The 16,560-nt window shown below is 37.4% G+C and overlaps 1 protein-coding gene across 1 annotated transcript; it reads right to left on the reverse strand.

The window, feature by feature from the left end:
- Positions 1–221: 221 nt before the first annotated feature.
- On the reverse strand, positions 222–16,526 carry LOC131786981 (cyclin-dependent kinase 5). Its single transcript, XM_059104039.2, has 12 exons — positions 16,344–16,526; positions 16,132–16,220; positions 15,373–15,440; positions 14,481–14,541; positions 13,525–13,581; positions 12,852–12,947; positions 12,073–12,147; positions 11,898–11,994; positions 10,661–10,730; positions 4,029–4,089; positions 2,149–2,235; positions 222–470 (listed from the first exon to the last, which is right to left on the reverse strand). Exons 1-12 carry the CDS (start codon positions 16,378–16,380, stop codon positions 375–377), a joined length of 894 nt encoding a protein of 297 aa, XP_058960022.1. The 5' UTR covers positions 16,381–16,526; the 3' UTR covers positions 222–374.
- Between the last annotated feature and the right edge of the window lie 34 nt (positions 16,527–16,560).

The raw sequence follows: 16,560 nt of genomic DNA on the forward strand, positions 1-16,560 counted from the left end.
CGCGCCTTCTGATAAGTATTACAAGTGCTACCTTAAATACGTTTATAAATACGAGAAGGCAAATTTGCGAGCAAGTCAAACTCTAAGATTAAGAACATTCTAAAAATTATCCCTGTAGTGAGGAATATTTGAAATCAGGGGAGAAGCAGATAGCATTCGAACAGTTCTCAGAAGAAGACTTCGCCAGTAATAATAACACAGGCAAACAACAATCATTCTGTTCATTGATAAAACTTTATTGCACATTTATGTACACATTGATGAGGTTACATAAAATATGATTACGATAAGATTTCATTTTCTATTGGAAGAACATATGACTGCTCATAAAATTCGTGTAGTCTGTTTAGATAATGATGTCACTATTGAGTGCTTCAGGCACGAAACGTTGGGCTGAGGTCGGCGAAAAACGTGTGACGCATGGCGTCTTCCGCTGATATTCTGTGAGCTGGATTAAGAACCAAGAGTTTCTAAGACAAAAAGACAGGGCTACGTTAGTGGAACTAAAAACAACAGCAATACTTTAAGGGCCAGTTATTTGCTTATGACAAAAAGTACATCTGTTAACATCGCTAAAATAACTTGAAAACACATTCTGAAAATTTCTGATGCACAGGACGCCATTACGGACGTGCGAATCTTAAATGTCGAAGATAGAAAAAAGTTACAAACGCGAGAAATTTATCTCTCATCGTAAATGCTAGTAGTCAATTTAAGGGAAGAGAAGACAAAGGAACTTAAACAAATGCTTTACATCGATAATTTGAGTGTTGATGTGGAAAGTTGGCATGTTGATAAGAAAATCAACTAGCATTCCAAATTCCTTTTAACAATGTTACCCCTACGAAAAACGCTGATTAAATGAATAAAACATGATTTCTTTTCAAAGAAGGGATCCTTAACAAGCCGAACATAAAGCGTTACTTTATGTACGTCTATGGAAGAAGTTGACGCTTACGACCCTGATAATAATCCTGGCAGTTAGGACACGCTTGTTGACCCTAATATGTGGCAGAGATCAGCAATAAACCGAAAAAGCGGCCTTTCCTCTGAGTCCTTGAAATCACCTTTCGAGAATCAAGGAATAAAGACTAATTTCTTCAACGGTCCTCTTTAGTTTTCTAATATTCATTAAAATATCAGAAGCTGAAATTTATCTCATAAAAGAACTTAGGATCCTGAACGATTTCACTTATCATCAAGAAGTCATCTCAACGATAACCCTATATTGCATGCGATAATTTAAAAAATCCATATAGAGAACGCAAGTTTGATTATGTCATGTTTACTCTCATATAAAAATGGACGAAAATATCGGGTCAAAGACAAAAACAAGTGCAAAACACTTTAAGTGACGTGGCAGTTGTTCTCAACCTGCCTCGCAGCTTCAAGATGGCGGCCAGTAGGGTTAAACAAAGGGGGTCTTAGGTCTGCTTTTAAAATTTTGGACTGGCTTAGCATTCGAAACTGCGTGGTTTATTATCTAAAATAAATAAGCTTTTACTAAAAAGGGCGAGAACAATTTCCGCCGCTTTTCTTTATCTACATAACAAAGGTGGAACATTTAAACTTTGGGAGTAAAATCTGTGCAAAATAATGATAGTGATAAAAGTAAAATGTTCTAGTTAATTTTTTTAAAACGGTGCCTCGCCATTTGTTAGTGTGAGAAAACTCATAATGGTTGGCTTCGAAGAGATGATTAAGACTGAACGATAACGATCATAGGGACATCAAGGTAGACGACGCCTTCGGATTCAGTTGTATTGCAGATCTCATATCGATTTAGATCTGATCAAAATGTCCTTATCCTTTCCTTGGTTATCTCCAACTGTTCTTTTAGAGAAAGCGACAAATTTCTAACTTAAAGCGAAAAGTTTCCCGTCACCTTTCAATGTCCTCATAGCACGAGGAGTTTGGTGGATTCACCTCGTTGATTTGTAAAAAGAACGGTGAAGAATGTACCCAAACTGTTGTGATACGCAAACAAAAACTTGCTCTGCTGTCTTCAGTAGGTTTTGCGGTAAGGGTATTGAAGATATCGTCTAGTGAATGTTGAAGGGCTATCTAAGTTACGGATCCATGTGGGTAAATCAAAAACCTTTTGCAATCCCATCCTTTAGTTACAATCATGTAGTGTTCAATTCATACCTGCAACAAATCTCTTCCCGCAGCGGACAGTTTGGGTACAACCACAGCAAACGAAACGGCCCCGGCGCCTTGAAGATGCGAAAAGTCCTAGAAAGTAAAAAAAAAAAAAAAAAAAGAAACGGGACCGATAATGTCCGTCGTTAACTCCGTCACAATCCCACGACAATGTTTCCTTACTGTTTTCATAGCTATCGTCAGGCGATTGCTATGGGACAGCGTCCTGTCCAGAAGGACTTCATGGATTTAAATCTTATCGTGTAAAAATGCAGTTTAATCTACCTTGCAACTCGCGCTTCAAGTTACGAATTTTGCCCTCCTCGTCACCAATGGAAATAAAAAACTTAGAAAAGTAACAAAAAACTCCCCTATTGTTAATCACTTAGATTCTATATTTTTAAGTTGTATTCTTCAAAAGGTCCACAGTTACGCTTCGTCAAATGCACTTTTCGGACAGACATACCCTATTTAATCACAAGGTCAACCCTGATCTTTGAAGCTTTCCTGGTTTATGAGGACTTCATAGCTTAAAAATTTATTTTCTCACCTTACCGCGAATTTGAAAGAATATTTACAAGCGCTTGCTGGTCTTTGCCATGAAAAAGCGGTGTCGGTTATAAGCCAAACTGAAGGAAATGGCTGGTAAACTTTTCGCCACACGCACAAATCTCAAAGAATTTCATCATTAGTTAGGTTAGCGGACCAAAATCTACTTTAGTATTCTCGCAATGTTGCGTAGGAGTAAATCTAATTTTCTATCAGATGTCAGAGGTTCTCAGCGCCAAAAGTTCAGGTGTTAAGTGCATAACTAAGCATTACTGAAAAGTAACCAAGTGCGTGATCAATAAACGATATATGTCTTGAATTCCACGTGTCTTATTTTTTGCCTGATCATCTGTTTTGCTTATTTGTGACAAGTTAAGAGAATATCAAGCGTGCTATAGATTAAGTCTTTAAGTGGCGACTAAGTCCCTGACTTTCTAGAACAGTCTGCACAAAGTGCTCTCGAGCAATGCATGACTTCGCCCAAAGAGGGTAATTGAAAGGTTGCGAAATTTCTTCAATTTTCAAGTGACCTTTTGGGAAGTGACGCACGATTCCTATTCTTTTGCCTCTTTCCCTTCTTATTTCCTTGAACGTTAGCCTTCAATTTCTGTTTAGCTTGGTGTCACATTACAACAAGCTTTAGTGTTCATAGATAATGCAGTTTCTCACGTAGAAAATTGAAAACCTTTCATCTATGAAGAACCGATTACAAATGCGTCCAAAATGAACAATGATACGCAAGCAGGCCCTTTCGACGTGTGAGGAAAGCCTTCCTAAAGCTGATTGCACATGAATTGGTCAGTTCCTTACGTAAGGCAGAAAACTGAAACCTTTTCATTCATGGAGGTCTCCTTACAATTGAAGATCAAGATGGACAACGATAAGTAAGCAAGCCCTTTCGATGTACAAGGAAAGCTTAAGCTCGCTAAACTTTTGACACATTCTGTGTGTATCATTTTAGTTCAACCCCGATTACAATTTACTTTCAACTGACAGTGATCGATTGTTTCCCCTCGAGCGTAATAGTATAAGCTGGACGAGAGACTAGATAGAGGTCTCGGATCTTTGCCAGCTTTCGCCAGAAATTTTCCAGTAGGTAGACAACAACTCGAGAGGGAAGACACTCCATATCAACGTCCAACTCGCTTATCGCTTATATCTGTATAAAGCTTATTTCATATTTACCCACAAAAGATGTTCATGCAATTTCAATTCTAGGAAAAGTATTTATAAAGATAAAAAAGCGATTTATTTGATAATGCACGAAGTAAAACACACATGAGGTATCAGCCTGTTTATTATGAAAGAAGGGAAATGAAAGAACACTGGACAGTTACCTTGTAATCTGGAAGTTTGATCACATTGGGCCATGTTTCTTCAGAGGGTGGTCCTAGGATTCTTAAGTATAGTCAAGGAATTCACATTAGATTACTTATAAACCAACTACTATCGTAAAGAAACCGTCGAAGCAATTCCAGATTAATCTGGCTTAGTCAAGCTACAGTCCTTTCACATGAAAGCAACGTGTGACTATTTCAACTCTAGATCTCGCGAACGAATTGTGTCAATTTGTCAAAGATAAAGTGCATTTTAATTACTTAGAACAAAAAGCAAAATCTTTTTAAAGCTCTAGTAAGGGGCGCGATTAATTATGGGCCGTTTGCGCCGCGCTGCGTCCGATTCGGCATACTCAAAGCGGCTTTCGTAAAAGAAAACTGATGTTTTAATCAAGTTAGACCAGAGTTCCAGCAGCTCTTGGGATCAATGATATAAGCGTTTCCGCGGATCTAGTGCCAAATTCATCGCAGTTTCACACGCGTGTTCCTTATTTAATTTTCTAAAAAAAAAACACCACTGACGCTTTTTAAAGAAAGATTAATTCGCCGGTCGCTTTTGAAAATCTGAACGCTATTCTTAAGTAAGCCGCAGAAAGACCAACTCGATGATTCGGGCCAAACCCAAAACGAACAACAATGAATCTGTCTCAACTGTATGCATTAATTGACTTTAAAAGGAATAAACCACAGTTAGCTAATGGTGAAGAATAAATAACCTAAGGAAGCTTGGCCCAAAAAGTAACGTTGCGGGTAGATCCGCTATACATGAATAAAACACGAGAACAAACAAAGTCTGAAAGTATTTTTCCGTTTTATGATGACATAATACGCTTTGCATGTGTGTGTTTCTAGACTTCTCTTTAATAAGTAGGGCATCTTCTTGTCCGGCTCAACATGTCGAAGAAACAACCTCTGTTGAGAGATCCAACATATCAAAGAAACATCCTTGAACAGCGCCAAAAAATTTGTGAAAAGCGGGACAAAGTTATCGACCTGCCTCACAGTGAAGGAAGGCCTCAAGTCTCGCGTGGGAACATATTAGGAAATACCCAACAAGCTACCACCTGGTGGGGTGGGGGTGGGGGGAATTCGGCTAGGGACACGCCAGAAATGGTTTTCTCAATTATGGCCCCATGTTCATCACAAATCTATGACTTTCTACTCTATTTAAACCAAATGATCTACATTTAAGAGGCCTCAATCAAATTAAGCATAGACGATGCAAGACAAGAACAGTGCTAAACTACATGTTATCGCCTAACTTGTGTTGCATGTTTGTCTAAGACAGGAAACTGTTTCCTGTATCTAAGAACATGACACAATTTATCGCATGTAAACATTGCGGTTACAGTTTGCCCCCACTTGCTTAAAAGTTGTGCCAATTAAGTGGGAACAATGCCAAAGTCAACGGAAGGTCAACAAAAGAATACCTCGCTTTGTGTGTAACTCTAATAAATTCTCTGACGTATGTACATTTCCTGTTTAAGACATTAATTCGCGAATGTAAAAGTGCCCTGATACTAATCAGTTACATGCAGGAAGGTCTTAAAAACCATGCCAAGTATGTCTTCACGTTTTTAACAAGTCCAAATAGGGCCTCAACTCACCACACCCTGATCTAGGATACATGGCTAAACAATCGTGAGGTATAATGGAAAAACGTGTTGAAAAATTTTAATGAAAATTCAACAAGAAATTAATTTCTTGGGAGAACCTCATTCGACCTCAAGGGCACCGTACACTTGAAAGACACCGTGCTTTTTTCAACCACAAACGCGCGGAATTGGTTTTTGGTGAAACATGAAAATGACCCAAGGTTAATTGCATTTCATTTTGTTCATTTTCGTCAACAAGGAACTAATAATTATGCAATCCAAGCACGTTATCTAAAATATGAAACCGTTAACATGCAAAAAACGAAGTTTTAAATTAAAACGATTTTTAAGTAAAAGTCTAAATACTACGGAATTGTACCTCTTTATTTCATTACCAACGCGTATTCTTCGAAGACGCGTGAAGTGGTAGATTCAAAGTTTCTTAGAAATAACAAACGGTGAACAGGTACCACGAAAACGGGCACAAGTGACATTTTGATCATTTTCTTTGTCTAACCTGTCTTATTGTTTTGCGTTCGATACAAAAGAGCATTCAAGAAACATTACATAAAAAATAATCTTTAAAAAGAGGATCTGTATCTTGCAACACAAACTGAGAAAATTTTTTTAGAAAAATGTATGCAGGTACCAAGAAGAGTATCTCTACGAAACAATCCAACAACAACGGCCAAACGGCCAAATTTTCACAGAATCATAACCAGAAAAAAGTGGCAGAAACAAAACAACGCACTTTCACGTCGTTCTGCTCAATTGATCCTTTTTTGGTAAAATTATCAGTGCGGTCGCTCAACCAAAAACCACTTTTCGTCGTCTGCAGCCAAATATTTATTTCTGTCACAGTTGCTCTGAGTTCTAGGAAAGCCAATTAAACTTAATCCGAGATCACATTCTCCCAAAGATTTCAATTGTCCTTCCTTAGACACGTTCACACCACATGTTTACTTGTAAGGATGATGTCCAACATAACTTTTTCGAGAGCATCAGCCTGTCACTAATGAAATCTGCGTATGCGTGCACAAAGCGTTACACGCCAGACTTAAAGGGTCTCTTGTTTTCTTTGTATAAATCGCTTTGCAGAGGAATCATACCAGTTCCTCTCCAAGGTATACAAGAGATTAACGACTTAGAATATTACAATGTGTACTTTGAGAACCCAGATAGGAATACAAACTTCAAAACAAAACAAAACAAAACAATACAAAAATAAAAATAAGAAATTAAACAAGAAAAAATAATCGTTTATCTGTGGAAGAAGTACATTAGTGAATGCTAATCCGGGATAAGACTGACAGCAACCAGCCTGTCTGGTCATGCTGTGCCTCTTTTACAAGATGTTTTCCGAAAGATTACGTGCCTCCCAAATAACAGGAAAGGAAAAGTTAACCCTTTTAGCTTGGCTGCCTTATGGCGATTACGACCGCACTCAAGGGCGCGTTCGGTTTTTCTAGTTTGAAATTTGGTTTTCTGGTAACCACAGCTTGGTTGATGGAAAAAATTACTCAACAGAATATGCTCAAAGTACGTGTGAGCATCAGCTAATAGCTCTGAATAGCTTTTTGTTTACAGCACGAGCCAACATTGTTTGATCGAGGGTTCTTAACTACAGAGGGGATAAACGTGATCTCATATTGACAACACTCTAAGAGGAAAGCTTTCTTAAGAGTTTACACTTATCAACTTAGAGGACCACAAAGGTGACACCGACGAGTATCGAACAAAGATGAGAATGTAATGATAGATGAGTTTGTCATGTATCGTTGTTCATGGTGATAAATAAAGACAGCTTCGCGGCGGCTTTTCAGAAGAGCTCAAGTAACGACTGCTCTTGCACAGGCAGCCCAAGCTCAGCCAATCATCAGATAGCAATAGCAATATTGGGGGCACCTACCCGCCAGAAGTATATAGTAACAATTACCAGGGAGAATTACGTTTTTAACAGAATTTCTTAGCTAGATGTTTTAAATCAAAACTTATAAGCTTTAATCTCCAAATTTTTTTTTCGCTCTCTTTGCCTTGTTTGTTTATTGTTTTATTATTTTCCATCAAGAACAAAAAATCAAAACAAAAAACAAACAAACAAACAGACCAACAAACAAAAAACCGCGAAACCCTCTCGTAAATTTCCTATTCACTTACGACAGAATGGCAAGCGCTTAAAATGTAACGATTATCAGAGGCCACACATTCCACGGAAGAAGAAACTAGTTCAACATAGAACTCAAAAGTGGTCGAATTCGTAGGAGAAAACTGACAAAAAAAAGGTAAGGTAGGCTTTCTTAACATTCGCTCAAATTCTACTTGGGAACCTTAAACAACCATTTTTATTATGGATGTAAATACTCCGTATATATTGCGCATTTCGCGCAACAAAACACAGACGTTGATGTTTTGAGCTTGGACTACCTGTGGTTGTCCTTCGTTTTCGCTCTTTGGCAGAGCGACCCTGAGTCTATCTGATCAGAAGTTCATGGATTCGACTTCTGCAATCGCAATGTTTCCACAGTATTTCTACTGTGTCACTGATAGACACAAAAAAATCGACGTCTAGTCGTATCTTTCGTTTCAAAACTCAACGAGAAGCGGAATGAAATCAAAATGAATAATTGAGGCTTATCCGAGCGAACGTAAGGTAAGTTTTCATGGTAGAAACAGCCAAGTGGAGAATTTTGATAGGATATCGCGAATCACCTGCACTGCACGCGAGGTTTAGGATGAGAGAAGCCAAACGGATTAGCTGATTGGACCATGCAAATCATGTGCATAGTACTGAGGAAATGTCAAGTGCCGCCATGCAATACCTCACGTGCGAGGCCCTCAGCCACTGTGTTCTCCCGACTGAAACACTATGCTCATCTACGACTTCAACCTGAGACAGTCACCCGAAGCCAGAGGAAAGCTCCTTAACACAAATACGGATTAATTGTTTTTTTATTTTTGTTTTTTTAACATTTTTTCAAGGTAGTCTCCTTGGGTCGAAAACCTTAAGTACTCTTAGGTTCCTCGTTCAAGAAAAGACAGTACGATTAAGATAGGTAGTCTAGAAAATATGGTGCCGGCTGTAAATGTTAAGTCTAAAATCCATTAAAAAGGCTCCAGCAAGGTAGAGAAACGAGAGGGTCGCTCAGTAACAAGAGTATTCGTTTCGGCTATACGCAATTCAGTATACAGGCCAACATTGTTTTCTTCCAACGTTTTGAAGACGTAGACGAGGCTAAACGTTATCCAATATGGGAAGCACTCAAAGAGATCAACGTCTTATAAAAAATTTCAAGGTGTATGCTTCAGAAACCACAAAAGCGACATCAATGATAACTTTGTTTATAGAAAAATGTTCTTTCCTGCCAAACAAACACGATACGGCTTTTGTAAACAAGTCGAAGAATCAAGTGGGCCTATCGCTAACAAGATTTTAAGTAAACTATCCGAGAATCGACTTGTAGTGAGGAGGTTCATCACAACACTTGCATATTCACACTTTCTGAAACGTATGGAAATATCCTTCATCAAAATGGCCAAAAAACCTAACAAAAACCTCTGAATTTCCAAATTTTGCCCTAATTTCTTCTAGAGACATTTTGTAAAACGTAATTCCGGTTTTTAGAACGTCGCTTGTCTACAAAAATAGAGAAAGAAAGAGAATGATTTTAAAAACATCGCAAAATTCATCATCCCAGGTATATGGCGTCTTCTGCGGTCATCAGAATAATAACGAACAGAGTGAATCTCGAACGTATCATTGAAAGTCATCAAGACCTGCATTTCCAACGTGTCACTTATGGGAACATAACTTGTCGCAAACCCAAACTAATCTCAACAACTAATGAGGACAAAAGAAAAGGAGCCAATCAGAACTCAAGCTGAAAACAATTAAGTTGCCTGAAGCGCGGGAAAACGCGAATGACCGATTCGCAATTGGTTTAAGTGTTGAATTTGATTGGTTTAGAAAATGGGGCGAATATTCTACACCATCACACAGCGAAGCAGAGCAAACCCTAGGAAATCCCGCAACAAATTCGATACTCAATTAAAAGTGGCTCTAGACTAATACCCCGTTCACACCAAAGCTTAAACATGTTAAAAATTTGTTTTGATAAACAGATTTAATAAGACTGGCCGTTCACACTGCGGGCGCGTTTAACAAAACTACCTCGCGAGGTAGTGTAACAATCGTGTCTAATAAAACACATTCAAAATGGCGGCAGAAACCAAAACGCGCGGAAGAGTTTGGGAGCACAAAGAAACCATCCTGTTACTTGAAAAGTGAGGAGACGATAATATCCAACTACAGCTAAAATCATGCACAAGTAAAAAGCCTACATGGCTAGAAATTGCGGCATATCTTCGAGCTGCAGGCTATGAAGACAGAGACGACAGCAGCTGCCAGACACGAATTCACACTCTGATAAGCGCCTAATCCTAAGTTCTCTACCCAATCATCATCGCTCCAGCCTTGGCAGGTCTCCTCCAAAAAGGATTGAGACCTGCTTTCTCTCCAAACTCGAGGTAAACTTGGGGCGCATCGAAATAGTTGCCGCGTCAACAACACTAAAAATACAGATGACACAAGACATCTGCGGCGGAGGTATCGGTAGAGTCATCTCCTGGCAAGCTTTGCGCGATTTTCCGCGATTTTTCGGCTTTCTTCTCTCCGTGTTTTCCAAAACAAAAGTACAATATTTCGCCCATCCGCTATTTTGTTTACATTTTACATGTTGTGGCTGTATGATATTGTAACATTTTACGTCAGTTACAATTACACGAACGCGAGGCTGAGCATGAACATGAGGCTGCATGGTTGTCAGCTCTTGTTGCTCGGTGTGAACGGGTTGATCAGTTAACCATGTTTAATTAAACATAGTTGCATTAAACTTTGTTTAATTAGACATGTTTTAATGGTGTGAACGTGGTATAAGAGAGATGGTAATGAAATATCCTACTCTCCCCCCCCCCTAAAAAAAAAGAAGAAAAAATAAAAAAGGAAAACAGTTCTCACAGTAACACTAAATCAAAGGATACTTAAAAATACGTCGCAGTTGATCATCGACATCGTTTCCAGGAAAGAGAGGTCTGCCCCCGTTGGCCATTTCTGTAGAGGAATGAGAATATAGCTTGAGACAAATTCACTATGTGACACTTTTGCTTAAAACGGTCTCAGTCACTGATGAGCGATCAGTCAGGTACGAACAAGAGATGATAACGACAAGAGACTTCACACGACTCGATTGGGTGTTGTTGGACCAAAAACAAAGTTATCACAACAGCCAATCAGAGCGGGGAAAATGTCATTAAGAGCCAATGAGAACTCAAAGAAAAAAAAATCAAGCAAACTGTCTAAAGCGCGGGAAAACGCGAGTGACCAAGCTACGTTTGGTTTCAGTTTTAAGTTTGATTGGTTGAGAGGGCAGCGCGAGTTTTCTAGACCAATCACACAGCGAATTCAGGTAAACCATTGCAATCTCGGATTGCTTTCGACACACACTGTAAATTGCTCTGGGCCATATTCTTGCAACAATTTCTCTTCAGCTGTTTTGGATAACTTCCGCTAACGTACATCTCTGGAGTAGCTTGTGATAACCAACAGGGTATCGGAATGTTATACACGCTGACATCGCATGCAGTTTTACTCGTTCTCGATGAAGATTATTCACAAAAGCAATTGAAAGTGAGAGCCGTATGTAACATCATTGACGAAAGAAGTCTAAAAATAACTTTTAACACTAATAATTTTAGTTTGGAATAAGAAAGATCAAATCTAGCAGCTTCATGGTCTCCTTGGCATACAATGACGAACATTTTCCCCTAGTTTTAAATTTATCAAACTCGTTTGATTTTTCTTTGTCTCGTATCTGTTACTAACCATAATCAAAAACAAAGGAAAACTAGAACTAGAGTGAAAATAACCATAACAACAATAACGTTTTCAAGGGTTAAAATAATATTTCTTTTAAACTCTTCAACTCCCACGAGTGACTAAGAAAGATTTCTTCCTCACAGTATCAATACAATACCAAGCAGACAGCTGGTGACAAGAATAAAGAAAAATGTCGATTGAGGGATTATTGGTTGATCCAATACCAAATTCTCTGTACTAACATCTTGGAAATTGTATAGCAGACAATGAGGAGAATTACTAATGAGATCTTGGAGTGAAAGGGTTAACTGTTTGATTTCAAGAAAACATTGTAATGTAAAACATTCATACATTTTAACAGGACATGTATCACCTAGAAAAGCAACACAACTCAAATCTGACCTGCAAAAATACAGCCAGCAGACCACATGTCTATGGATGTGGAGTAGAGCTTTGCCCCCATGAGGACATCTGGAGGACGGTACCATAATGTTACCACCTGACCACAAAGAAATACAGAGACACTGCATGAGTGGACTGAGGATTATCCACAGCAATGAAATTCACATAAAATTACCTCTGCTGAGTAACAACGGACAGGAATGCCAAAAGCTCTGGCAAGACCAAAGTCTGCAAGCTTGAGTTCACCATCCTATGGGCAAAAAAAGTCGCAAGATCAGTATCAACCTCACAGAAATCATAGGCAGCCAGGCAGACACACTTACAAACTTGGTTTCACATTCAGTGGAAACATAATAAAGCCATCATGTAATGAAGGCTTGGAAGACACTTCATATCAGCTTTACTGGCTTAAACCTTTCACTCTTATGAGTGACCAAGACAGAATTTCTCCTTACAATATCCAGCAGGCAAGTGATGAGAATAGTGAAAATTATCAATTATGGGAATAAACATTTGATCAATACCAAATTCTCTTAACTTATATCATAAAACTAGTATGGTAAATAGTAAGGAGAATTATGAAATATTCCAGCAGGTGTTGTTTCCATGCAAATTAAGGCTCTACTCATAGTTTCCATTAAAAATGAGTCCTAAAGGGCATGGACATTTTTCTCCACATGCTGCTTGAAGATGTAAAATGTGTGTCTTGAAAAAGTTGGTGTTATTTCTCAATTTTTTTATTCAGTTGTTCACAATTCCTTTCCCCTGCACCTTAGCCTCTTTGGCATTTCTCTGTCTCACCAAACTCCCTGAGCTGAAGGCAAAAATTGCTGGTTGAAAGAAAAAGGTCACAAATAACACATGAAGCTCCTTTTACCTGAGCTGGTTTCATTTAACAGAATGATTGAGAAAAAAGGATAAAATTATATTTTACAATGCTATGTTGGGTCATACCTTATTAATGAGGAGGTTTTGAGGCTTCAGATCCCTGTGGAGTACATTGCAACTGTGACAGAAGGCTAGGCCCTTTAAAAGCTGATACATGAATGACTGGGAAAATATTAAAAAAATAAATAAATAAGTAAAATCGTTCCCACTCACTTCATTTCTTGTCCTTTATACCCTTGATGCAAAGCATTGCTGTTTAATTTTCAGCATGTTTTCAAGAAAAAATATGCTAATCATACTTCATTTGCTTTTTTTCCGGTATTTACAAACAAGTTCTGATAGATTATGCTGGGTTGACAAGGCACAGTTGCTCTGCATAATTATCTTGGTTATTTTGCAACCATGATATGGAAAAAAAAAATTTGTCAGGATTCTAACAGAATTAGATAAAACAAAAAGATGAAATTAGACAAAGTGGATTTAAAAGAACATGTACATCATCAGCTAACTACTGAGTAAAGTTACACAAATGTGTAAGTGAAGTGTGGGATCAACAAATGGTATCTTTACTGAGTTCTTTCTGGTAAAACTGATTCACAGTCTATATATGTACTGGCCCTAGGTGTAATTGGAAAATGCTCAAAACACTTTGATAAGGAAAAAGCTTCAAACTTTTAAATTCCGTCTTTTATCCTCAGATCAAGGAAGATTCATAGAATAACATTATTTCAATATACACCTTGACAACAGCTGTGTCAACATCGCCCTGACAGCTGTCAAAGTATTTTTTGAGATCCTGAAAGAAATATTGTAATTTTGACAGTACAGTCTTCATCATCACAGAGGTAAAGCAACTACATACAATGAAACAAGAACATAATTATATCACAAATTAAATTAAGGCCAGAAATAGGATTACATGTGATTTGATTTGATCAATTGATAATGAGAGTCTTCAGTGTCCAAAAATAGTCATGAATGGTTTTCTTTCAAAAGGTGTTTCAAGGGGTAAACATGACTTGACTTTTGGTTTGACATTGCTGTTATTTAGCCCAAAGACTGAAAAAACATGGGTCTGACGCTTACTAGCAAACTGCATTAAGGATGACAAATGCCTGACATCATGAAGATCATAAAATTAATAAACAATAGCCTCTATTTGTTGCAAACATATGCATGGATATTTGTCCACTGACTTTACCTGTTCCACAGTTTTCCAAGGGCAAAGCTCAAGGAAAACTGTGAGCTTTGAGGAACAGATAATATCCAAGGACAAATTTGCATGCATGTTTTTTTCCCTATTGTGTTCATAATCCTTTAAATATTTTTCAATGGGCATGAAAAATGTTTATGAACAGCTTACAGAAAAAACTTAAAATAAAAAAAATAAAAAATAAAAAAAAAAATAAAAACTTATGCTTGCAGCATAGGAAGTTTTCACTTGAGTGTTTTCTGGTGTGAGTTTATAACCAAACAAATATTTCATTTCTTCTGTAACAAGCAAAAAATTCTCTCCAGTCATGAATTAAATTTCAAACATCTAATACTTATTGTCAGTAGTGGATGTAAGGTTTGGAAATGGGGTAAGTTTAGACCAATAATACATAGCCAAAAACAAAACGTATTTGACCGATCATAATCTAAAACACACAAAGTTATGTAAACTTCAAGTAAGATTGATAAATTCATTCTTACCTGATCACAGTACTCAAATACCAATGTCAGCCTTCGTTCACTATGCATTACATCATGTAGCCTAACAAGGATAGAATAAACATGTCAAGTTTTCTATAACCCTTTACACCCCAATGTCAGTATGCATATTCTCTAAACTGCTCTTTATACATTTCCCATGGTGCTGTCAGGGAGAATTTGTTTCCCAATCAAAAGCTTCTTTCCTTGGTGACCATTTCCTTTATTCTCATGACCTTAAATATGTGATTCAGGAGTGATATTGTAGGGAGAATTTTGATGCTAATCACTCTTAGGGTGTAAAGGGATAATGAACAATCCCTAAAACTAAAAATTAAAAGCTATCAGAATATTTTCTCTTTTCACAACTTCATACCTTTTCCAGAAGAAAGGTGATGACAAGAAACTAGAAGGACTGGTTTAATTTAACACCAAATCCTCATAGCTAAAATTATATTAAAATAATGTATGGCAGACAGGATGTGAATTGATTTTGAGATCTTAAGACTGAAAATACAGTATGAATTTTTAAATATTGCCGTGTATGCAACCATTAGGATGTGAATCATTGCTGGGTCTCAAACTTATTTCTTTACAGTGAGATCAAATTTACCTGATTTTGCATCTTCTATTGAAACAATATCCAAATTAACATTTATCTAAGAGATTTAGCAGGGAGATTCACTCTGAACCTCTGATTTAGGCACATAACTCATAGAAGTTGCCATACATCTAGATATAAGACTTGGTCTTAGAGATTTCACATACCAGAAGTTGTGGTTTCAACAGTAATTTAAGGCAAACAACTGATAGGAAAGTGCTACTTCTTTTTATTAGCTGTTAATCACATATCTTCAATATAGGCAAATATACAGTCTTACAATAATTTACTTACCTAACGATATTCTTGTGCTTCAATTCCTTCAGGATGCAAATTTCTCTCAGAGCTGAGCTGGGGATACCCTTGAATTGAAGAACACAGAAACAAAATTGTTCCAACAAATGGAAGTTATAAATGATTCTTGAACTTTGTTTTTTAAAAAGTGGACTCTTGGAACCATATGCTTCTTTGTAAAAATACAGCTGACATGTTTTACAATTAAAATATATATCTACATTTAAGTAATACAGTAAAAAGCCTTGAATATTTAGGGCATATGAAGGTTGCAATAAGATACTCAGAAGAAGAAAAAGTAAAACATTATGGATAATTGTCCTTGGATTTTCACAAGTGAAACAATTGTTAGAGTCAATTGTACTGTATACGGAATTGATCTTAGCTCACGGCATATGTTTATTTTCACATTCCATAAGAGAGCATTTATTATTCGCTGGCGCGGCTATTAGTCAAAAAATCAAATTATGACGATTTCGGAAAATACAAGATTTCACGGGAATAAACTTTTAGACAACAGTATGGCGCATAAACTACTGCAATTAGCAAGGTATTTGTTATGATTATTCCGAACACTCATTTCATGAAATTGCTTTCGGTTTTCTTTCTAGGAAACAGTTTCCAGCCTAACAAAAAGCATTTCTTGATATGCTCATCTAACTAATAAATAATAAAATGGACACATTGGATTTCCCCGGGTGATCACTGTTGGAGCGAGGAAAGCACAAAATACAACCTTCAACATTCTAAATAATTTACCTCATCGTCTTCGTCAAGCCTTACTCGCTTCAGCGCCACTATCTCGTGCGTTTCTTTGTGTTTTGCTTTGAAAACGGTTCCATAAGTACCTGCAGAACGTTATGACAATGAATTGAATACATTTCCCGCGCAGTGAGATCGCAAAGGAAATTTTGTAAAACGGCACTCTAGATGAATTCATGCGCAAAAAGCAGTAAATGTCGAAGGTATACCTTCGCCGATCTTTTCCAGTTTTTCATATTTCTGCATAATCCGGTGTCGGCCTTTTAACTATCAACATTCAGAGATACGCTTTGGCTTTTTCTAGCGGAATTAGCTAAGCGGATCTAAATGAATTCACCGACTCTTTCTGACGATGACAACAAATCATCCTTTGGATCATCCAGGCCTTTGTTGTTTTTTGTTGGAGATCTGAGACTAATGGGAAAC

This window comes from Pocillopora verrucosa, chromosome 10, assembly GCF_036669915.1.
Source record: "Pocillopora verrucosa isolate sample1 chromosome 10, ASM3666991v2, whole genome shotgun sequence".
Taxonomy (NCBI): Eukaryota; Metazoa; Cnidaria; class Anthozoa; order Scleractinia; family Pocilloporidae; genus Pocillopora; species Pocillopora verrucosa.